Below are 25,596 nucleotides of genomic sequence, written 5' to 3'. Positions count from 1 at the left end.
GCTCAGAGATGGACAGGAGACAATGAGATTCAAGGACCTGATGACCAATTAGTCTTTGAATAAATTCTGAGCCTTAGTTCAAAGCATAGAGTAGCAAGAGAGGGGCCCCAGTCTGAGCTTTACCTTTCAAAAACAAATGGACATTTTTTTATCCCACTGAGTTAAACAATTATCCAAGCTAGTCTGTTCTCAGAAGATATATGAACTTAATATGCTCAATGTCTGTATTAGGATTTTTTAAAAAACCACATATTTAGATCACTCTAGGGGCTGGTCAAACTATTTTGGGCATTGCATGAAAACAGTAGGAATGAGAAGTCATGCCAGAGGAGAAAAGTGTTAGCTGTGTATCTTGTGCAGGAACAGGCTGATATTCCCTTTCATTTTCCATCCAGGCAAAGCAAGTTTTCTTAAACTTCCCCAAACATTCCAACATATTTTTTCCAATTTTTCTTTAACTTATTGTACTATTTCCAGTTGCATCTTTTTTTGGCATTAAGATCATTCATGCCTGGCCCATGGTGCTCAGTGGTTAGAGTGTCAGCCCTAGCACCAAAGGGTAGTGGGTTTGATTCCTGGTCAAGGTTGCAGGTTTGATTCTGGCCCGGGTCAGGGTGTGTTCAGGAGGCAACCAATTGATGAGTCTCTCTCACATCTCTCTCTCTCTCCCACCCTCCCTTCACTCTGCTTCCCCCTCCCTCTATTCCACTCTAAAAATCAATGGAAAAAAATAACAACAACTGGGTGAGGAAATAACAACAACTATAAAAAGATAATTTATAATATACTATAAGGGAATTATTAACAGCCAATTCATTTAGAAAAATAAAATCATCTATATCATTCTCTTAATTAAATTCTCCATTGTCTCATGATGGTGAGGCCATGGCCCACTTGGAGATTATCATTTACAGTCCTCAGGCTCTTCCAATCAATATTCTATCCACATGGAGAAAACTGCCAAGTGCTGGCACATCATGTTTCTTAATTGAAATATGCAGGGTGATAGGCAGGAAATAAGGGTCCTGATGAGGGTCACTTACACTCTCAAGGGCTGGAGTGTGTTTCTCACCAGTGGATGCTGACAGGCAATTGTCTGCAGGCCCAGATGACATGTGATGAGTTACCCTCGGGCACTCACTACTTCTATACGGACCTTTCTGACATGATTTGCAAACACTTCTTAATTAATTTCCACAAGCCCTCTGTTGGGCATGGAAAATAATTTTATTCCTACAGTAACCATGAAAAATTTAATATGGAGAAGATTCAGTCAAAACTTCATTGGGGAAGATTTAAACCCAGAGTTTCTTAATTCCTCATAGAAAGGGAATGATTGACAATCAACATAGGGTGGTGGGTTAATTTTCACATAAAGCAAGGAGGGTAAACATACCCAGCCTTTTTAAAGCCTGCCACAAGTCACTGAAAGAGGTAAAAGTCTATTGTTTCCTGATTATTCAGCTTAGCTGTGACGCCATCTGAAACTGGGGCATCACCTTGCCACTCTCAGCTTACCATTGTCAAACATCATGTCACAGGAGGGCATTCCCAATTTGAAACTACTAGGCTCAGGATTAAAAACAGGGTTAAAGTCTGTGATATGAGTATTTTTTTTAAATGATCTTGCTCTAAAGTGTTACAATGTAATGTGATAAACTACAGGTTGTTGGCATTTGATTATTCTGCCCAAATGTGATACTACTCATGAGTAAGGTAAGGCCAGTATATTTATTACATAGCTTGAAAGGTGCATTGAGTTTGCCTGGCTCCAAGAAATAGGGTATGTCGAATAGACTTTGATGATCTTACTTCCAAGAAAAAAATAAAATACTGAGAATATTTCATTTATTATTGTTAAATGATCTTCCATAAATACAAGTAGAAACAAATGGCCAAACATACTTTTCTTAGAGAGAAAGTCCTTCTCCCACCTGTATGGAGAGATGCATTGGTAAGAAATTTTAACAACACCACCTTCTTGGCAAATAACCTCCTCTAAAATTGAAGTTGCTTAGTCTGTACACTTGTAACTATAACCATAAATAAAAATGAAAAGTGAGTTGGTGAGGGAAGGTGCATATCCAAGTCCTAAATGCATCTAGTGCTAAAATACTAGGTACAAGTGGACTCCAAAGGATTAAAAATAGTTCCAGGAATGCTCATGTCATCAGAAATCAGGACAGAAAATAATCCACACCAACATCAGAGAAAGGAATTCAGGTGAACTCAAGTCATGCTCACTGTGAGTCAAGACATTCACATGGGAGCTGGGAAGCAGCAGAAAATGTCAATATTCAGCACAGTACAGTCTGGCAGGCTGAGGGCTGCATGCATATAGAAAGCACACCTTCTTCGATGCTACTTCCTGAGCACGTAGGATGTACATTCCAGAGTGTTTGCATAAAGGAGGCATCCACTTGTATGTTAGCATTGGATATGGAGAGATGCTGTGGCAGAAACAAAGATGAGACAGCCTTTAAATCACTTGGCCAGTCCTGACAGAAACGGCTCACCTGGAATTTCAAGGATTTAATTAAACAGCCTTGGTGTCATCTGACTCTTTCTACATAGCTGTGAAAGATTTCCTCCCCAATCTAGAAGCGGCTTCAAAGTGGGACACTTTATTCAGGGAAGAAGAAACATTTAGCTACAGAGGTGACAAATGTTGACTTCATCCCTTTAGTTGGATCCCTGATTCAACAGGAATTTATAAAATGTTTATTCTTAGTAGGATACAGGAACTCACAAATGGGAAAAATTACTCCAGTCTTTGATCTAGGCAATGTAAAATCTGCTAACAGGATTGGTATGAAGAAGCTTAAAAACTTATCTCTGGCATTTCTCTGATCTTTAGATATTCCACACATGCACCCCTCCTTCCCACCAGCCAAAGGCTTGATGTCAATGATGCTTGCCTATTACCTATCCCCAGGTGTAAAATCTCACCTGCATCTTCCAACCACTATGACATGTCACATGCTGAAACACTTTAAATTCTCTTTCTGTCTCCAACATAAGCTTATTTCCCTATATCCCATTCTTTCAGGCTTGTTCTTCACAGGACGAGAGCTAAGCAATGTTGATATATTCACAGTGATGGCCACTAAAGAGTTGGCTGTCTCTGGAGTTGCCTGGGGCAGTTTAGCAGAGTTTGCTGGTGCACTACCTTATGCTGAAAGGATAACTCACAGTTAAATTCCAGGCCCCTAGACAACCTGGCAGGGGAGAGGATTTAATCACCTCTCAAGTACACTAGGTAAAGGAGCCTGTCTTATCCTGTGCAACCTGCTGTGGCTCTGTTCTCCTTGACCAACCGTTCCTAAAGGAAAATATTCTGAGAATGAAGATGCCTGTGTTAGGAGATACTTACAAGGTATCTTTCAGAGGACACGCTGACAAGGATGAGGTCATCTCCAATTCGAACTTTTTCTCCCTCAGACCTCTGTTTGGAAGCGGGATGTATGGTCCACCAACAGGCTTCTCCTACATAGAGACTCCTCGAGTTAGTCATTGCTTCATAGAAGCCATTGTCTCTAATTCTGTTCCTCACTCTGTTTTCTCCTGATGATAATCCCTCAAACACACAATCTCTCTCCTTCCCCTCCTCTCTAGACCTCAATTTCTATTTACCTGTAAGCATTCCAGTTAACTCCATGTCTGCTTTTGCCAAGTCTATCATTCTCATTTCCTCTAGAGACAGACAGACAATGTTGGGAAAGAGTCTTGGAGGCCAGAAGCTATAGGAGCCTGAGTATTTTTAATACATATAGAAAAATGCTTTCTTCACAGGCACTTACAAATCCTTGTTTTAAGAATTGACTCCATTGGATGATTGATCACTTATAGACTTTTATCTTTGCCCAATCTCTCTATAAATTCTACTAAAACATCAGTATTTCTACTGGGAATGATGAGAGATTTTCAAAAGGCCTAGATCTACAGGAACTAAGATAGGTGTGAAGTTGACAGCAATGAAGAGAAATTGGCATTTTGATAAAAAGAAAGCAGATAGATGGTGTTTAGCCAAGAGAAAGCTAAAACTCAAGTCTTTGGGGAAGAAAATGGGTGGGAAGCCAATCTTAATAAATAAGGTCATTCCTGTTGCATATTCCCCAGAAAGCCTCTAGAATTGGAGGTAACAGTTACTATGAAGGCAACAGTAGAAAATGGGGTTAAAAACAGGAGAACTGGCTGAAAGTTTTAAAAGAACATTTAACCACCTGCATCCCTTTTTCTGTCCTGTACAGCCAGATGGTTATCTCTTCTTCCTCCACCCACAGAAGAATGGAAGCTCAATCCATGGAATGACAAACTGTCAGAGGTCTGGTTTTGGAAACACCAGACTCTGTCAAACAAGGAAGTAAAGAATATTGAAGAGAGAGAATAACCAAAATTCCATGTCCTGATTAGTAATCCCAGTGCCCTTCTCTTTGCCTCCATCCCTCAACTCTGTCCCTCAGCTAGATGTGATGCTGAACACCCCCCCTCCAACCCCCACAAATTTAGCATTACTCTTTAAGGAAGCCTAATGCCCAAGATAAAAGATACTGCTGTTTGGGTGCCTCCAGGTATGTGCCTCGGTCCCATCTGGATTACCTGAGGTGGCAAGTCACAGCCTCACACTCTGAGCTCCCAGTCAGCTTTTACTGCTCTGATCTAAACCTGAATGGACACAAAGGATCCCCTTTGTCTGAGGAAAGGCTGACATGAATGACAGGAGCAAAACAAAAAGGGGAAAAGGGATTTGGAAAAAACAAGAATTGTAGGCAGCCAAAAAACTTTTTAAAAAAAATCTCATAATTAATCATTTCAGAGAGATAAGAAAAAGTACATTAATGAAGCAACAATGAATGTATCCATGAAGGCTCCAGTTAGAGAAAAAGAAAACTTCTCTGATCCTGAAAAAGAGAGAAAGAAGGGATTACAGGAAAAAGTGGAACAATTCTCCCTCAAAAAAGAATGAAGAAAAACAGAAATAAGAGAGAAAATAATATTAGAAAACCAATCTAGAGAATTTCCAGGATACAGGAAACAAGAACAGAGAAAAGGGAGGAAATTGACAAAGAAATACTATTAAAATGTTCCTAGAGCTGAAAGACAAGCAGATTGGAAAGGCCTAGGAAGTGCCTAGCAAAATAGAGAAGAGAGACCCACACCAGGGTCCATTCCTATGAGACTTAGAAGAGAAAGGAACCGATGTGCAGCCAGACCACTGTGGCATTTCAGACGTCAGGGCAAAAGAGAAGATCTAAATGGCTCCCTAAAAAATATAAACGGGTCACACACAAAGGATTAGAAATTTAACAGCCAGACCATAAACTAGGAGAAAATAGACAAAAACCTTTGGGGTGCTGAGAAAAATAAAATTTCCAATGTAAAATACTATGAATTACTTGTAAAGCTGAAATTAAAAAACTTTAGATGACAATTGACCACCCATGAATCTTTTCTGTAAAAGCTACTAGATAATGGACTCTAACCAGGAGGGAGAAAAACAGGCAATCCTGGAAATATGGAATCTAGGAAAGAGGCAAAGGGAGTTCTCTGGATGATGGAATGAGATGGAATCTAACCAGGGGAGAGTGTCAGTTCTATGGAATAGTTTAGAAATGTATGAATGATTGGGTCACAGAAAAGAAAACAAACAAGACAATTATTAACTACCAAAAAACTCAAAAATAATACAATAAAGTGAACTGAGCATAGTATATAATGAGTTTCATTTACAAAGAAAAGTCACAGTTATAGCAATATAAGCAGTTAATGTTGATTTGGTAGTTACATATGAATAAATATATTGGAAGAGTAGGAAGAAGACAGGAAAGAGTGGAAGGTAAGAGTTGTTTTTTATTATTCATTTGGATTCATCAATAGATAATACCTAATCTGGAAAGAATAACTAAGTAGTATATTATGTTATTCATAATAAAAATCTAATATGCTAAGTGTCCGGTCATCCAGTTGTCCATTCAACCAATCAAAGCGTAATATGCTAATAATATTCAAAGGTGTCTCAACCACTTGCTATGACATGCACTGACCACCAGGGGACAGACAGTCGACCGGTCAACAAGTTGCTGTGATGTGCACTGACCACCAGGGGGTAGACACTCTGCCTGGTAGGTTAGCTTGCTGCTGGGGTCTGGCCAATTGGGACTTAGCGAGATGGGCCAGACATGCCTGGAGCCCTCCCACAGTCCCTCCCTGGCTGGCCAACCTCCTGCATCCCTCCCCAGCCCTGATTGTGCACTGGTGGGGTCCCTCAGCCTGGCCTGCACCCTCTCACAATCCAGGACCCTCAAGGAGGTCGGAGAGCAGGTTTCGGCCCAATCCCGCAGGCATAAAAGGCTAATATGCAAATTGACTGAACAGCGGAATGGTTGCTAGATGTGCACTGACCACCAGGGGGCAGATGCCCACTGCAGGAGCTGCACCTCTGATGGTCAGTGTGCTCCCATAGGGGGAGCGTCGCTCAGACAAAAGCCAGGCTCATGGCTGGCGAGCGCAGCGGCGGTGGCGCTAAGGATGTCCAACTGCTGGCTTAGGTCCACTCCCAAGCTATCAGTCGGACATCCCCTGAGGGCTCCTGGACTGCAAGAGGGTGCAAGCCAGGCTCAGGGACACCCCCCCGCCCCCGCGCCAACTTCACGAATTTCATGCACCGGGCCTCTAGTGCTATTCATAAACAAATGCTAACCAATAACAGAGGAACTGAAAGTAGATGCAACAGAAAGAGGCAGGAATCCAAAACATGGAGGGGTGGAGCAGGAGACTGATGTTTTCAACGGGAATAGGAGGACTCTTTATTTCTTTAAACTATGTGTAAATGTTACTTTGATTAATTTTAAAATTTCATGACAAAAGAGGTTGACCTATACATTTGCAGGGAAATGTGATACTTGTATCTATTCTGTACTCTGGGCCACCAAGGGCATTTGGGATAAAGTAGGTCTTAAGTAGGCACATGGGGGAAGAGTCTACTCATTCTCCTGCTCTCTCCTGGAACAGCTCAGTGGTCAGGGCTGTTCCCAGAATCAATAGGATATGGGCCAGTTGATGGCCCTAAAATATATACAAGGAAAACACTAAAAGCACTGTTTTTTCATATTTATTTCCTCTTAAGTCTAATTCTACATTTATGTCTAAATGCTAAAAACAAGAAACAACAAAAACCCTTAAAAGGAGAAAAGAAAGAACTCAGTAATCAAAACCAAGGGGGAACTTATCACAAATTATTTTAAGTAAGTCAAATTATTTAATATCCTCCATGTAGTGGTGATTCTAGAATTGCTCAAGAAACTGCCTCCAAACTTCTCTCCTCACATTTTCCTAGATACTAAACTGAACTATTGAGCATTTACTTGTTTTCAACTCAGAAGAGGTTTCTGAACCAAAGGTGCATTCAGAGAATGACCTGGCAGGAAACACAATGGCACTCTGTTGGATTCTGAGCGAATCTCCTCCTGAAGTGAGAGGTCCCTCCTCAGGCAACACAAACTTATCTGCGCTATACATGCATTCTCCTTCTCCCTCACAAATACCAAGCTGGCCTTCTTCAAGGATGAGTTTGAAATGGATTTGTGTGAGAGAGGTAAAATAAATTATTTTAAAAGGCTCTAGGTTTTCGTGAACACCTGGTCAACCCCTTTCCACCTGTCTTCTGCCAAACTCAGCTTCTGATCAGCCAACTTGAATGGGGGTTGGCTCATGTGTTCACCTGTCAGCAGACTTCATATCATATCTGTTTTTAGGAATTTATAGGGTAATATCTGATGCAAATTCCCTCTATTTTTAGTGGAGGCTCTAATATTTAAAAAAATAGATTTCCTGAACACATGAATAGGAGGTGGTTTTTCTCCCTTTCTTCCCAACTCTCAAAAAGTCTAAAGTCATTTTATTGATGTAAACAGAGTGACCTCATAACTTTTCTGATTACGTGCTCCAAGACTGACAGCTGGCTTAAATTAAATACCAACTTCCATTCAGAATGTGGTACTTCTCTCAATTTATAATTTTCAGAAAATGTTGACAGCAACTTAGAGGAAAGTGTATTTTAAGAATAACACTTTAGCTGAAAACAAAGCAACCTTAAATCAAACTCAAATATATTCTTATTTTAGGGGGAAAATATAATGAGCTGAGGCAGGCCCACTTTTCTACTTTGTACAAATAGGAGGAGAGAAAGGGTTTCTCCTCAGGCATTCTGAGACACCACTGTGTCTGATGCAGGAACAGAAGGTACACATGGTTTAAACTCCAGAGTTTTTGTCTACATCATTTGCAAATAAGATAATCTGCATCATTCCCTTCTGAACTGACAGTTTTAGAACATTCACATGGACTTTTGTTCTTTAGCTACCTAACAATGATCTCTTCCTCCTCTTTTGGGGAAAATGTTATGATGTCAAAGACTGCATCCAGGAAGACTCTTTCTGCCATGGGACCTATGCTGTTTTCTCTTCCCTGGTCTCTCTTTGTTCCTGCCCCTTTTCCAAGACTGGGGCTTCAGCTTTAGGGTGGGTTCTACCCAACATTCTTCCAGTAAATTCTCATTCTGCTTGAGATAGCCTGAACAAGTTTCCACTGTTTTCAACCAAGAATCTGGATTGGTACATAGCCTAACTTCTAAACTGAGCAGAAATTCCATATGGAATGCCCTTGGAAGATGCTCAGATTTCCCATGAATGTTTCCAACCACAGGGAGCACTCTACATCCCAAGGCCAGCTGCTCCTCTGCTGAATAATTGTAGGATTAGAAAGTGGTTTCCTTCACTGATGTGAAATATACTTCCTTTCAACTCCTATCCACTGCTCCATTGGTCTTTGGAATAACCCACAGCAAGTCAGACCTTTCTTTGATACTATGATATAAATAAATAACTATAGTTATCTTGACTGTCAATATTGTGACTAAACTAAAAATAAGTATATGATGTATATTGCTGGTGGTAAAAAACAATTAAGCAACATTTAATCATATAGTGAGAACTTTATATTATATTTATTATTCCTTTAAACCTTCTATTTAAAAAAGAAAAAGGTTTAAATTTAGAGCTTCTATACTAGTATCATGAACATTTTCATAATATTTGACAACAATGCTTCAATTATTTAATGACATGAGTTTCTTTTCATTATATTTATTTTTATGGCAAGTAGTTCTAAAATTTTAAGTATAAAAGTAAGTAAATTTAAAGAAAATATAAAGTATATGATAATTAAGTTGATGCATTGGAATGGTAAAAAACACGATGGCCATGTCACTAACTAACATTTGAGAACATTTCTTTAGAAATAGCTGGTTCACAGCAGAATAAAATGGTACTACTCCTTTGTTCTAGACCCTCTACTACATATTGAAGCCCTTATTGTGCTATCTGTGTTTTTAGCAGTTATTACCATTGGTTCTTATCAGGAATAACCTCACCATTTATTATCAGTACTTAACCCTATAAAACTGTTTTCTTTGAGACTGACAGACAGTGCTTAAAGCATTGTGTTTTCCTAGTCTTGGTTCCTATGTTTCCATCATGCATTCTTCATCATTCTCCACAATTTTATCAGACCTATATCTTGACCCCAGTGGTTAGTTGGTTTGAAATCCCAAGTGAATAACATATTCTGTATCCTTCCTGAGACCCCACTGAGCAGGAGATCTGGGAATGTGGACTTACCTGTGGCATGTTCCCGCAGGCCTACATCAAAGGCAAGTTTATCTGTCTGGGATCTTGATGTAGTCAAACATGTTAGATACTGTGAAACAAGACAGATGCTCGTGAAGTCATACTCTTCTATCAGGTCTTGGCATCTCAACACTAGCTGGCTCCCAGTTGTCAATGTCAACATTGAGCTACTGTGAAAAGGGCTTACCTTGTTCATTATTATAATACTTTTGAAATATACTTTTACAATATATTGAAAACCTCAAAGATGTTCTTGGGGAAAATGTTATGATGTCAAAGACTGCATCTTGTCTGATGGCCCTGTGACTTAGCTTATGTGACTATATGTTGTAGAGATAAGTTTGACATATTAGGTATGCTTTAGTTCAAAGACACTCTGAGAAACCTTTAAACTGGAAACAATATAAATGGAACATAAATGACCAACAATAATAGAAAGATTGATCAAATTTGGTACTTCCTTTTTATGGTCTATTATGTTACCATTAATTGCTTTTATCAAGATTGTGAAATAGCATGGAACAAATACAAAATAGCATATTTGTAGGGTTAACATATATGCAAAATTGAAATGCCTAGCAACCAGGCTAAAAGAAATGATACAAACTGATAGCAGAAGTTATCCTGGACAGAGGCACAGACTATGATGATTCCCCCACTGCTATTTATTTCCTGTTTTTCAAATTTTCTGCGAACTTTAAAACATCTCAAATTATGTCTATATATTTCCAATTATAAAAATACATGGGCATGCAAAACCTAACAATGATTTTAAAAATAACTTAATGAAGGAAGAAAACAAAACCCTGGCCTGTTCCCCATCTCCTCTATTGACAGGCCCAGCGGCTGACTTTAGGATTAGCCTGGGAGACAGACAAGCACTTGGAACGCGCTTTCTGGGTTCTACTCCTAATTCTCTGCATCCAGAAGATGAAGAGTCACCGCACTGTGCAGAGCCATATCTCACAGGCTCTGTTCTCAGAGCTGCTCCTAAAGGAGCAGTGTAGAGTTTATGTTAACTGTGAGTGGGATTTTTTGGAAGGGCAGTAAATCTAATGATGAATAACATGGGCCTTCATATCTCTACCATGATGTTAGCCTGAGTTTTTAAGGCCAGGGAAAAGTGTGCTGTTTGAGGTTTTTATTGTTGTATGTAGGTAGAAAAAGAGAGGTATTAAGGTTTTATTTTCCCTTATGGATAAGCACCAGGTTCTGAAAGAAAAATGATCACCTCTTAGTCCTAGAGATTGGCTGAGTACAAAGTTTCCCCACTCTGTAAATGTCCCCATCTCCTGCTTGGACAACCTTGCATTTGGTCATTTTTGTTCTCTGTCCTTTGCCATGAAGGACTAAAACAGATGAACGTTCAAGCTGAAAAGGTCAACTTTCTTACCAGTGCTCAGGGAAGGAAATGCTGTAATGAATGCATTATTTAAGAGGCAGCTGCTGCTCCTGCTGCCAATCTGATAGTTTAAGCATTGAGATGAACTTTGCGGTGTGCTGCAGGTGTAAATGTGTGAAAGTGAAATCTTGAATGAATTTAACAGTTTCCATTAGAACAGAGAAAGAAGACAAATCTTCCTTCCACAGATTGCTAGTGAGGATGCTACAGGCAGGGACTGGGAGTGAATGTGACTCAAGTTGGCACAGATTATAGTTGATTGAGATCACACTAATCTCTTTAACGCCCTGCCAAAGATCTACAATGTCTGTTGTTTACAAATTTATTTAAAACTTGGAAAAAAATTTCAAGTTACATAAGTTTTCACCATTCGGGTTAATTTGGGGTTTAGATCCCTAATTAGCTATAGCTTAGTCAGCTTTCTCCTGCCTCTGGAAATAATATCTTCAAACTCTTCCAGCACTGAAGGCAATGGATATCATCCCATGTCCTTTAGCTAGTGAAAGAGGAAAGATTTCATGAAAATTTCATTTGGTGGATTTTCCCCTGTGCTGGTTATCCTTGTATACTTGAGAAGTCAGTTACCCCATAGTTTATTTGATCAATGAAGCAAATCATTACTGAGAATCTAGTATGTCAAAGTACTGTACTTGGTGGGATTATGTTTAGTTAAATAAAGACATGGTCCTTTCCTTCATGGAGTGGGGAAGAAGGGGGTCAGATATTATGCAAATGAAATATAGAATTGCAAATTGAGGTAAGTTATACAAAGGAAATGCCAAGACAACAATGTTATATCTGCTGTTAATTTGATCACACTTGCTGGTTTCCTGTACTTTCCCCCCTCTTTATCTTTCCCCTCCTCCTTGAATGGTGAAAGTGAACACCCAGATGTGCTTACCATTCCGCTAAAAGAGTGCCGCAGGAGAATTGCATGGCCATAGAGCAGGGTCCTGTGGCCACCCCCTTGTGCTGCCTGGTGGGGAAGGAGAGGGACAATGTCAGCACGGGCCAGCTTGTGGCCTCTCGCAAAGCAAAGCAGCACAAGAATCCTATAAGACAAACTACAAGGAAAAGACACATTGCAAAGCTCCAAAAAAATTCATTCTAGAAGAGAGTGGCCAGCCTACGGGCAGGGTTGGGTGGGGGCGGGGGGAGAATGTTAACCTGCCCTCAGATATGATCAAATTATTTTGATCACATACCATGGTCATGCAACATACTTGGGAGAGGGTGTGTTGGGCCAAACTTCTTTTCCAAAAGGGCCCCTGCCTGGCATCAGCAGAGACGCAGAGCTGTTCTACCGGAGCAGCATGGCAATGAGATAGGCACTCCTTACCTTCCTTTGAAACTTCTCAGAAGCATTCAGAGTGAGAGAGAGAAACAAATGTGATGTAACTACAGGCTAGCCATAGAAAGGCAGCTTGGGGCAGGTGGATGGGCACATGCTGTGACTGGTGGTCTTTTCCCTTTATGGCTCCTGTGCCTTTTGCCCACTCACTTAAAGTGTCCTATTTACCCAAATCTGACCAACGAGAGGTAGCTTGGACATCAAGGCTTTAAAAGGGCAAATTCTGCAGAAATAGATCCTTCAGTTGAGGGACCATCGAGGTACCTTGGCTGCCTCACCAGGCAACTTCACTTTGGCTGTTCACCCAGTGGCAGCCCACCCAGTCGGAGCAGGAGGCACGAGAGAAGAGGCAGCCCTCCAGAAAGCCACTGTGTTGCTTCCTATCTTTTTCCTTAGTTGGATCCACATATAACCATTTCAACTGAGTACATGATATGAGACAAAACTATCATTTCCAGGTAACATGGAAAAATGAAATTTACAGAAAATTCTAGAGTATTTTAGCATCAACATTTTCAATCTTTTACATAAATCTTTCTGTAATGTTAACCTGCCCTCAGATATGATCAAATTATTTTGATCACATACCCTTTTTAGGAAAAAATATTTGTACATAGGCTCCCCACCCCCAAATACACACACACAAAAAGAGAATCCAAAGCTTACGTTTAAAATTAATCATATAGAGAAATTATAACATTTTCCTTCTATATGCCAAGGGCATCTTTTATGCACCACATTTTATTTGGAGCTACAGACTCACAGCCCAGGGGCCTGGTCTGAGATGCTGTACCTCACCTATATCTACCCTCTATCAGAGCCACAAGCAATGGGGGGAAAGCCAGGGGCATGGAGAGAAGGCAGAGGTTGGAAAATAAAGCCTGGAGTGATTTTAATTAAACTCAACTTGGATGAACAGAATCACTCTGTCAAAGAGATGATTTTTCATGTCATACAATAAGCCTAAAGAAAAGAAAAAAACATAAACGTAGTATCTTATTTAAAAAAAGTGGATAACTATATGTAACTCTCTTTCTCTCTCTCTCTATATATATAGATAGATATAGATATATACACAGTTATAACTTTATATAGTTATATAACTATACATAACTATGGCTATGGAGCTATTTAAGACTTTAATACTGTGGAGGAATTAAATGTTCTTCTTCACAATATTTCCAAATTGCTTGAAATCATCTACACTAATAAAAGAGAAACATACAAATTGACCATTACTCTGCTACACCCACCAGCCAATCAGGAGGGAATATGCAAATTAGACGGACAAAGATGGCAGTCGCCCAACTGCTCCAGGCATGGAGTGGTTGGGTGGGGTAGGATGCCTGCTATGAGAGGGAGGGCGGGGAGGTGGGGGCGAAGGGATCTACAGGAGCAGCACTCTGGCTGCAGCGAAGACAAAGACTGCAGACTCCACCGGTGCTGGAAGCCAAGGGAAGGAAGGCCTATTGCACGAATCGTGCAATGGGCCTCTGGTTTGAAATAACCTTAGCTGCTGTATTTACAAATGTATTAACAGCTTTTGTTAAAATTAGTCATATTAAATTTACATCTTGTCAGTCCAATCGATATTTTCACTGTACATTGTATTATCACATGTTAACTGAGAGGTCATGATGGCTTATGTTGTAGGTGTATGCTCCCAAATGAGTCCCATGTCTCAAATTGAACTACAGACTAAATCACATTTTCTAGTGTTGACCATGGGTCACACCTTCCTTTTCATTTCTACCAAGTCTGTGAGTAATCATAAGTAAAGAGCCAAATGTTGCTGACCCCAAAAAGCAGCACTAAAGAGCTTGTGCTCCTCCCTTCTCTGGCCCTCATGTCCTTTATTATGGTGACAAGAGAAAAGACACTAGAGAGACATCACTTCCCCACTGGGATTGAAGGGGACAGTACAGTCCTGGAGCGTTCTCCCAGCCCAGCTTCTCCCACTTTTGGGGCCACATTTCTCAGCCACAGGTGCACATCACTGGTTAAAGCAGAGGCTGCTGACTCCATTCCACAGCATTCATTCCATCAGGCCTGGGGTGGGGCCTGAGAACCTGCATTTCTAACCCATTGCAGGGGACAGGACACTGATGCTGCTAGTCTGGTGACCACACTGAGAACCACTGCTTTAAGGAAAGACCAAGCTTCATGCTAGAAGTGGAGAGGTTTTCCCTTCAGGAGTTTTGACCATCCTCCTCCTCCTTGTGAGAGCTACTGTTGGGCACACACTACACCTCAGGTGCCGTATGTACCATCACAGCTCATTCTCATAACCCTCCCAGTTAGAAATGGTTTCCCACTTCACATGTGAGGAACCTGAAGCTCAAAGAGGGCATCTTGGCACACATCATACAGATGGGCGTGGTGGGAACTGCACTCAAAGTTAACTCCAGAACTTGAGCTCATTTCTCCCAGCTTTTCATAACATATTCATTAGCCTACTGTATACAAGATGGGTTTACAAAGCACCAGGAAAATAGGATACAAAATACTTCCGCAGCTCTACAATGAAGGGGAATTCGCATCATTGCTGGAATTAAATGAGCCCTAATTATGCAGAAGGCACAGAATTATACCAAGTGTTGTACATGAATCAACTCATTTTATCTTCTTAATTAGTGCTGTGAAGTAACTATGGTAATTATCTCCATTTTACAGCAACACAAACTGAGGCTTAAAGAGATGAAGTAATTTACTTAAAGTTGTACAGGTTCCAAGTGCAGGACTAGGATTTAACAAAGACCAGGAATTTAGCCATATGTTCCATTGTCTCCTTCTGTATAGTCTGGTAGGGGAGATAAGACTGCATAAAAAAATTGTTATGAATAGAAACAACATGTCAGTTAAAAGAGTTAAAGACACAGAGCATTGGGACAGACCAGGAGGGTAAAGAGGGTATTAAGGAATAGTTTTATGGAAAAGGTAGACCATAACATCCTGATAGGACTGTTGACATGTAACGATGGTAAGAAAGAGGAACCCACATGGGTGAAGACCTGGAGGTGGAAAGTATGAAGTGCACTTGGGGACAAGCAGCCATTTGTTTCACTGATCAGTGTTGGGGTCAATAGAAGAAAACAGCTGGAAATGAGTCAGGACACAGATGCTGGGTGGGCTATCATGACTGTTCAATGGCCGAGGGGACACTGGTCAGTGTCACCATCAAAACTGTACCTTAAGGAGATAACCCTGACTGCAAAATGGTGGGAAAACTGAGGTGTAAAACCCTAGGGGCAGAAAAGATCATTCACTCATTCAGTTTCCACGAGAGCATAAAGAGAGAATGGAGATAAAAAATCTTGGAGTCATCCTTTACTCCTTTCTTGCTCGCATCATACTCCACAGTCATTCCTAAGCCCCTGTGGTGCCACCTTCAAAAGAGATTTTGTATCAACTACTTACCACCCCACTGCTACCAGGCTAGTCTACTGCTCCCTCTCTCATTTGGACTATCATCGTGGCTCCTAACGCTGCTTCCTGCTGTAATCTCCCTTTCATATTCTGAGTTCATACGGCAGGCAGTCAGAGCGTCCTTTAAAGACCATTGATCACATTATGTTACTTTCTTGCTCAACCCTCCACCCCCAATCCGCAACCTCTGACTTCCTTTCACCATAGCCTCCAGGATATTGGATCAGGAGTTGGCAAATATTCTCTGTAAAAGATTAGATAGTATCAGGTCTATGATCTATTTTGAGTTAATTTTTGTACAAAAATTAGAAACAGTAGTCTAGTTTCATTTTTTTGCGTGTGGCTTTCTAATTTTCCCAGCACCATTAATTGAAGAGGCTTTCTTTTCTCTATTGTATGTTTTTGGCTCCCAAGAAGATAAAGAAATGGCCAACAGATACATGAAAAGATGTGTAACCTCACTAGCTATTAGGGAAATGTAAATCAAAACCAGAATAAGATAACACCTCACACCTGTTAGAATGGCTATTATCAACAAGACGAATAACAAGTGTTGGAGAGGTTGTGAAGAAAAAGGTGGGAACATAACTGGTACAGCCACTATGGTAAAGACTATGGAGGTTCCTTAAAAATTAAGAATCGAGTTGCAATATGATGGAGCAATCCCTCTTCTGGGTATCTACCCGAAAAATTTCTTTGCAAAGATATATGCACCCCATAGTCACTGTAGTTTTATTCATGGTGGTCAAGACATGGAAACAACCAGTGTCCTGTGACAGAGGATTATATAAAGATGTGGTATATATACAAATGGAATACTACTCAGCCCTAAGAAAAGATGAAATAATGCCATTTGTGACCGCATGAATGGGTCTTGAGAATATCATGCTAATTCAGACAAAGTCAAGAACCATATGATTTCACTCATATGTGGGATATAAAAGTGAAAGCAACAAATGAACAAACAAGGAAAACAAACAAAAACTCATAGACACAGACAACAGTATGGTGGTTACCAGAGAGAGGGGATGTGTGTGTGTGAGAGACTAGTAAAGGGTAAAGGGGGTTAAATAGATGGTGACGGAAGATGATTTGACTTTGGGTGGTGAACACACAATGCAATGTACAGATAATGTGTCATGGAATTGTACACTTAAAACCCATACAATCTTATTAACCAACGTCACCCCAATACATTTAATTAAAAAATAATACCTACAATAGAACATAAAAAAAAGAAGAAGAAGAAGAAGAAGGAGGAGGAGGAGGAGGAGGAGGAGGAGGAGGAGGAGGAGGAGGAGGAGGAGGAGAAGGAGAAGGAGAAGGAGAAGGAGAAGGAGAAGGAGAAGGAGAAGGAGAAGGAGAAGGAGAAGGAGAAGGAGAAGGAGAAGGAGAAGGAGAAGGAGAAGGAGAAGGAGAAGGAGAAGGAGAAGGAGAAGGAGAAGGAGGAGGAGGAGGAGGAGGAGGAGAAGGAGAAGGAGAAGGAGAAGGAGAAGGAGAAGGAGAAGGAGAAGGAGAAGGAGAAGGAGAAGGAGAAGGAGAAGGAGAAGGAGAAGGAGAAGGAGAAGGAGAAGAAGAAACCGAATAGTAAATATTTCAGGCTTGGCAAGAATACATATGGTTTCTCTTATAGTCTTCTTTATTTTAAGCAATTTTTTTCAAAATGTAAAAGCCACCTGTACCTAGAGGTTCTATACATAAACAGACCATAGGCTGGGTCTGGCCTCCTGACTGTCCCTGCAACCCTACTGGATCTGGTTCCCTTCACTTCTCTGACTTCCTCACCTACCAGGCATGCTCCCCACTGCTCCCTCTGCTTTGGTCACATGGTCATTTCTCTATTCCTCACACAGGCACGCTCCACTGCAGGCCCTGCACATGTGTTCCTCATGGCCTGGAATGCTCTTCCTCAATATTTTCATGGCTCATTCCCAGCCTTCTTTAAGTCCTGTGCTCAGATATCTCATTAGAGAAGTCTTCTCTCATCACTCCTCATGGCATTTATTATTAGCCGATATGAATTCATATGTTATTTTGGATGTGTATCTACCCTGCCTAATGAACCACATCAACATCACTTTTATGAGTGCCTGGCAATAGGAGGCACTCATTTTCACATTTCATATTCATTTTCCCTGAAGGAATAAATAATAATTGGTCTTTTTGTATCCCTTTTACAACTGGGAAAAGAGAAACTTTCCCATCGTCATCTTGTGAGCTTGGATTTGAATTTGGGTCTAACTACAAATTGCACTCTTTTCACTTAGTGCTAATTCTAGAATAACATTCTAGGAATGAAGACTGCATGGATCTATTCACAAGGAGGATCCAGACTCAAGACCAGGAGACTTTAATGGGATGGCCGTCCTGTCTCTGCCAGGAGCAACCTTGGCTGCAGCCACTGGCAGGAGGAGAACATGTAGTACCACCTCAAAGGACGGGGGTGGGGCAGGGCAAAGCTGGTGAAGTGCCCTGATGCCATGTCCAGAGGAAAAATGTTCCACTAGATCATTACTTCAATCATCTCACTAGTAATTTCAAAATTCATTCCGTCACTGACATTTCTTTTGGTGATGCCCAGAGGACACTGCCTCCTGGTAAGATGAGCCTATTATAGCAACAAAGAGGAGGAAGAACTCTGTTTCTCTCCAGGCATACACTCATGAATGTTTCAAGACTGTTAGATCTCTGAACTGCCTTCTTTCATAGTCCGAAACCCAAAATTCCACTTTGGAGGTCCCAGGTTCTAGAAAGCCCCTTGCTGAATGTATCATGCCTTCTCAGGGGGGCTTGGGCGGCATGACATTTTCTGGATGTGCACATGTGTTTGCATTTTCCTTTTCTTCCCGACCCCACTTCAGTTCTAGTCTGTTAGGCTATCAAGGATAGAAAGAAGCCTTTCTAGAAAGTCACAGAATAACATTCCCTACCTATGCTAGAGGCCCTTTATATTTGCCCAGGAGGTTTACTTTGACACATGTGACAAGTAAATGAGAATGATGCCATTTAGGTAAAAAATAAACAACACAACAATAACAAAAAACACACCAAAAACAAAAACAAAAACAAAAACAAAAAACCCAAATCAAAAAAACCAGTCAAGTAACATTGAATAGGAGGGGGAAAAAGACAAGTAACCCAGTATTTTCAGTTAGAAAACATAATGAAAGATTCCATTAATGATTGCTACAAGATATTACTTTTTTTTTTTTAAGGAATTTACTTAGATGATGAGCTAGACCTTTAAAATGAACCTGAGCTAAATCTTTAATATAAAACTATAAACCTTTACACTATAAAATGAAATTAGATTTGGTTACATTCTCATTGTTATGGAATGAGAATACTAGTAATGTTTGTAAATGCTTGTTCTCCTAAATTTAACTTATAGATTTAATGTGGTTTTAATAAAAATTCCAAGAGGGTATTTTGGAAATAACTTGCTATAAAATTAACTGGAAATATAAACAGTAAGAAGCAAAACTAATTCATTCTGGTAATGGTTCAAAAAGAAGAATGTAGCGCAGTATAGGCAGTTCATAAACCAACCTAAAATGTAGCATACAATAAAGCAGATTTTTAGTATAATGGGGCAAATGGCAAGATTATCAAGCACAAATATGTGGATAGCAAATCAGAAAAGCATTCAGTAGGATCCACAAGAAATATGAAAGATAGATTCTGGATAGATAATAGAGTTAAATACTTCATTTAAAAATTAAATTCTAAAGCAACTAGCATGTAATAAATACTCCACGACCCTTTACAGAGGAACTGGAAGGAAACAAAAGACAGATAATGCCAAGATGACAAGAGTTCAAAACAATGGAAACATCAACATTTAATAGACTACAGACATTCTTTGTATCATTTTGACAAAAGAGATAACATCTCATTGAAATGTAGAAGAAAAACAAGCATCATAAAGAAATAGAAAAAGGATATGAGTAAGCAATTCATATCAGGAATAAAATTAAAACATATGGGAGAGATTTTATTTCCTCCAAGGAGATAAAATGAAAGGAATGATGATTAAAGCAACTTTGGTATATCATTTTACATCATCTGAATTTGAAAAAATGGGGAAAGACCCTAATACTGTGAGAGCTGCAATTTAGCCAGTGTGATCCAATATAAGTTGGCATTGAGCAAAACCCTTTTGCAAAGCAATATCGGGATGCATGAAAGAGCCATAAGAAGACCATAATCTTTGCTGTGATAATTCTATTTATGGGAACAATTCAAGAGAAGCAAACAAATAAAAGTACGTACAGTTGTGATAAGAACATTATAACAGGGGGAAAAAGAAACCTGGAAAGAACCTAAATATCTGAAAGAAAAATACTATCTAGTAAATCACAGGCTTCTTCAGGATGGTCTATCCTGTGACCGTTAACGACCATTATAGGAGCGAATGGAAACACAGAAAGTGTTTACCATAAACCACTGGGAAAAAGGCAGAATGCAAAATGACTTTAACAATTTTATTTATTCAGCAACTAGTGGCCCGGTGCACAAAATTTGTGCACGGGGGGAGTGTTCCTCAGCCCAGCCTGCACCCTCTCCAATCTGGACCCCTCGAAGGATGTCCTACTGCTGGTTTACAGGGATCAGGCCTAAACCGGCAGTCGGACATCCCTCTCACAATTGGGGACTGCTGGCTCCAGCCGCTCACTTGCCTGCCTGCCTGCCTGATTGCCCCTAACCACTCTGCCTGCCGGCCTGCTCACCCCCAATTGCCCTCGCCGCCAGCCTGCTTGCCCCCAAATGCACCCCTGCCAGCCAGATCACCCCCAACTTCTCCCCGTGCCAGCCTTCTCACCCCCAACTGCCCCCCTGCTGGCCTGCTCGCCCCCACCTTTCCCCCCCGCTGTCCTGATCACCTCCAACTGACCCCCACTGGTGGCCTGCTCACCCCCAACTGGCCCCCCTGCTGGTCTGCTTACCCCCAATGGCCCCTGCTATCCCATCGTGGCCTGATCACCCCCTGGCAATCCAAGGTCCAAGCCCCTCCTTTTTTTCATTTTCTTTTTTTTTCAGCGCCTCCTTGGGTGGAGGCCAGGGCCGGCTGGAAGCAAGTATCTAGGATTTATTTATCTTCTATAATTGAAACTTTATAGCCTTGAGCAGAGGCCAGGGCCAGCCAGGGCAGGAAGCTGAGCTTCCTCTATTGTCAGGGCAACCCAAGCCTCCTGCTTGCTCCAGCTCCATGGCCGGCCACCATCTTGGTTGGGTTAATTTGCATACTTGCTCCTGATTGGCTGGTGGGCGTGGCTTGTGGGTGTAGTGGAGTGATGGTTAATTTGCATGTTTCTCTTTTATTAGTATAGATGATCAGAAAACCTGAGAAAATGAATATAGCCATTTGGTTTATTGAGAACCATCAGACTGTTGCTTTTCTGATTTTTTCTTTAACACTATTGCCATATTATCATTTTAACAAAAAGTATGTGTGTATAGAGGGCAGCAACAAGCTGCATGTATTTAAAGAAATGGAGTTCTATAAAAGTGTTTTGTCTATTGGTTACAATTTTAGTTGCTCAAGATGTGATTAATTTGCTAGAATCCTTAATAAATGACTTTCCCTACATGAAAGATGGGCCGATGAATAGCTAGCCTGCCTGCTTTCAGGCACTGACTCCAGAGTGTTTAATGGAAACCCTAAAAAGTCAGCTTTTATCAAAGATACCTGTGACACCCTCCTAGTTCCCTCAGGCCCAGCTCCAGACTCCATGGGAAAAAAAATCGTTTGCTACAGGGAGTCACTTCTGCTTGGATCCCAAATGTCCTGGTTCTTCTGACTGCGCTTGGTAGACCCTTCACCTGGGATCCCATCCTTGTTCCTCGAGCCTTGCTTTTTACACTGTTTAATGCTTCCCAAGACTCCTTTCCCAGCCACCAGATTGCACTTCTCCTTGCTACTACAGGCCATCAACCCCTTCAGGCTAAACTCCCAAGACCCCACACTCAGTCACCTCACTTTTCTCGGCGGGGTAAACCTATGGGACTGTCAGCTCAAATGACATCCAAGGAACTGCTGGGGCATTTTCCAAACAGGTCTTGGAGTGTAAACTCAGGTAATAGGGACAATTTTGCCTCTTTAATATTAGTTAGAGCAGCACACTGGGGTTTAGAAAGTGTATCCCAGGGGTAGGAGGACGCATGGACTGATTAGTCCTACCCGTGACCTGGAGTCAGAACCAGAGACCATGACAACAGAAACTCAATAAGCACATTCCTATCTTCCTAATCCCCTCCCTACATGTGAAATCCTGAAAAACCCAACATAGGACACTAAACCCTTGTCTTCACCACCTTTGCTGGATCAAATACCCTACTCTTCAGCTGGGTAGTAACCAAGTCCAGCTTTTCCTGGGCCTCCCACCCTGGGACATAAAAACACTATAAAAGTATAAGGAATCTTTTTAAAATTTTGATACCTTGATTTTCTACATGCAATGCAGTGGTTAGTATGGATCTAAAACTCTTAATCAGAGGTTCCTGAATCATTGGCCACAGAAGGCCCCATCATCAGGACGAAATCCCCTGAAAGGGTTTGGGGCAGTCCAACCAGGAAGGCATAGGCACTTGAAAGGAGGTCTCGTTCTTGGCATTCTCCATGGGCCTCTTGGGATAATGTTAAAAATTAAAATTATGAAATAGAGAGAACCAAGATGGTGACATAGGTAAATACCTAAACTGCTGACTCACACAACAATTTCAAAACTACAACTAAAAGACAAAATGTCTATCACCCAGAACCATGGGAAAGCTGGCTGAGTGGAAGTTCTACAACTAGAAGGAAAGAGAAAAGAGCATTGAGATGTGCACAAGTGCTGAAAAGCTGAGGAATGGAGGTGCGTGAATTGGGCTGGTGGCAGGTGACTGGGTGCGCTGCTTTTTTCAACCTGAAGGGAGACAAACTCTCTATTACTCTGAACTCCAGTTTCTGGGGAGATGCTGGGGACCCAAACTCCTACGGGGAAAAGCTGGACTGTTGACCATGGGGTCGGAAAGTGAGGGTGGCTTTCTTGCAGAGGTGCATGCAGCAATCATTGTTTACTGCACTGGGGCACGGGACACAGGGACTTGGAAACACAGAGATGCAGAGACAGCTGACTGGCAGCCATCTCTGTTTGCCATGCCCTAGCCTAGTGACTCCCTGAGACCCCGCCCCGCACAATCTGCAAACCTACCCAAGCTCCATGCAGCACCTGTTGCATATCAATGGTCTGCCCTATCGCAGCTTAACCTAACAAACTGCAGCTCTGGTCAGACAGCTCCAAAACCTCCAAACCCGAAGCAAAGAGGAGAAAACTGTAGTTCTCACTGTAGCTCCTGTGGGTGGCCTCAGACAGTAGCTGACCTGCACCCCATTGGAGATCCAGAAGCTAGTGTATCTAGTGGTCAGTGTGAGATGACACCAGATTTCAACTACTCACATCCATAAGTGACACATTCAAGAGGCAGACTCAGTGAGCACCAAAGCCCCACTGAAGCAAGTCCTGCTCCATAAGCATGTCTCCAGCACAGCAGTTCTTCCATTATAGACACAGTGGGTCCTCACAGCCAATTGGCCTGGAGGTCAATTCCTCCCAGTGTACCAACAGCAATCAAGGCTTATCTACACCAAGACTTTGCACTTAGCCCACAGAGGGGTGCACCAAGAGTGTCCACCTGAGGTGATAGGCTGAACCACTGGTCACAGAAAACCACTCCATCAACACAGGGAAACAACAAAATGCAGAGACAAAGAAACATGTCACAAATGAAAGAAATGGAGGAAAGCAAACTACTGGATATAGAGTTCAAAACCACATTTATAAGGTTACTCAATACTCTTTTAAAAACCGCTGAGAAACTTGATGAGATCTCCGAGGAGCTTAGTGAGACCTTCAAGGACCTTAATGAGAATGCCAAAAAAATGAAAAAGGACCAGTCAGAAATTAAGCATACACTGTCTGAAATAAAGAATATACAGAAATTCAACTGTAGATCAAAGGACCCCAAGAATCAAACCAAAGATCTGAAATATGAGGAAACAAAAAAACACCCAACCAGAAAAACAAAAAGGAAAAAGAATCCAAAAATATGAAGATAGTGTAAGGAGCCTCTGGGACAACTTCAAGCATACCAACATCCGAATTATTGGGGTGCCAGAAGAAGAGAGAGAGCAAAATATTGAAAACCTATTAGAAGAAATAATGACAGAAAACTTTCCCTACCTGGTGAAAGAAATAGACTTACAAGTTCAGGAAGCGCACAGAACCCTGTACAAGAGGAATCCAAAGAGGACCACACCAAGACACATCATAATTAAAATGCCAAGGGCAAAAGACAAAGAGAGAATCTTGAAAGCAGCAAGAGAAAAACAGTTAGTTACCTACAAGGGAGCACCCATACGACTGTCAGCTGATTTCTCAACAGAAACTATGCAGGCCAGAAGGGAGTGGCAAGAAATATTCAAAGTGATGAATAGCAAGAACCTACAACCAAGATTACTCTACCCAGCAAAGCTATCATTCAGAATTGAAGGTCAGATAAAGAGCTTCACAGACAAGAAAAAGCTAAAGGAGTTCATCACCACCAAACCAGGATTATATGAAATGCTGAAGGGTATTCTTTAAGAAGAGGAAGAAGAAGAAAAAGGTAAAGATAAAAGTTATGAACAACAAAATGACAACAAATACGTACCTACCAACAAGTGAATCTAAAAATCAAGTGAATTAAAAATCTGATGAACAGAATGGACTGATGAATATAATAGAATCAGGGACATAGAAAGGGAGTGGACTGACAATTCTCAGGGGGAAGGGGGTGTGAGGGGTGTGGGAAGAGATTGGACAAAAATCTTACACCTATGGATGAAGACAGTGGTGGGGGGAAGGGCATGGTGTGGGGTGTGGAATCAGGTGGAGGTGAGCTATGGCGGGAAAAAAAGAGGAACACCTGTAATAATCTGAACAATAAAGATTTATTTTTTAAAAAAATTATGAAATAGAATTTTAATGAAGTTCAGAAAAGAGGAGGAAAGTGTGGTAGCTGACAGTCCACTTCTCCAATTTCAGTGATCATGGCAGTCTCCCGGGTTGCCTTACTAAAAAGAAGGGTCCGCATATCAGAGGCTGCAAAGCACAATGGGACCCCAAAGAGAAAAGGCTAAATCTGGTTGGCAGAGGGCCTATGGCAGTCACGGCTCCCTATGCTGCTGTGCTCTCACTGCAAGGTCAGCAGGGTGACCTTAACTCCAGGGATCCTGCCTCCCACACCCTCAGCGGGCCCACTCCCCATCACCACATATCACAGGACTGAAGCAGGGAGTGCTCTAAAAACTGTATAAGGAGACAGGCTCTTCTCCTTTTTTCTTTCATTTTTAAGAAAGGAAAATAGACAGAACCAAGTAATCCACCTACCCATGCCTGATGCCCCCCCACCCTCCCATTCTCAGGGTTTATAATTCATTGAATTCAGCCAACCCACCTTCTTGGGGGCATCCAGAATTATTTTATTCTGGCTGAGAAGATTTGGCAATCTCATTTTTGTTCATGTCATTAATTTTATAGCCATATGGAAGGATTTCAGGACAAAAGTATATAAGGCCAGAGACTGATTGAGGAAAGCATAACGTCTGGGTCATAAGCATCATCTTCAGAAAGAACCTGTGCAGCAAGGAGGAATTCCCTCCCAGGAAAATCTCTTTCACATGTTGGCCCCGGGGGTAAGTAAAATCG

The 25,596-nt window shown here is 41.3% G+C and overlaps 1 protein-coding gene across 3 annotated transcripts in view; it reads right to left on the bottom strand.

Annotated features, from left to right (window-relative positions):
* The window catches only part of RYR3 (ryanodine receptor 3), a 547,436-nt gene that overhangs the window by 297,084 nt on the left and 224,756 nt on the right, over positions 1-25,596 (bottom strand). For all 3 annotated transcript variants that reach the window (XM_080659255.1, XM_080659256.1, XM_080659257.1), the window contains exons 4-7: positions 11,990-12,064; positions 9,678-9,756; positions 3,374-3,486; positions 2,351-2,450 (exon numbers count right to left, since the gene is read on the bottom strand). In XM_080659255.1, the coding sequence (XP_080515381.1) occupies positions 2,351-2,450; positions 3,374-3,486; positions 9,678-9,756; positions 11,990-12,064 (367 nt within the window). The remainder of the gene's footprint in view (positions 1-2,350; positions 2,451-3,373; positions 3,487-9,677; positions 9,757-11,989; positions 12,065-25,596) is intronic.

The sequence above is a fragment of the Plecotus auritus genome (assembly GCF_963455305.1).
Source record: "Plecotus auritus genome assembly, chromosome: 1".
Lineage (NCBI taxonomy): Eukaryota > Metazoa > Chordata > Mammalia > Chiroptera > Vespertilionidae > Plecotus > Plecotus auritus.
This window is presented reverse-complemented; position numbering and strand designations above follow the sequence as displayed.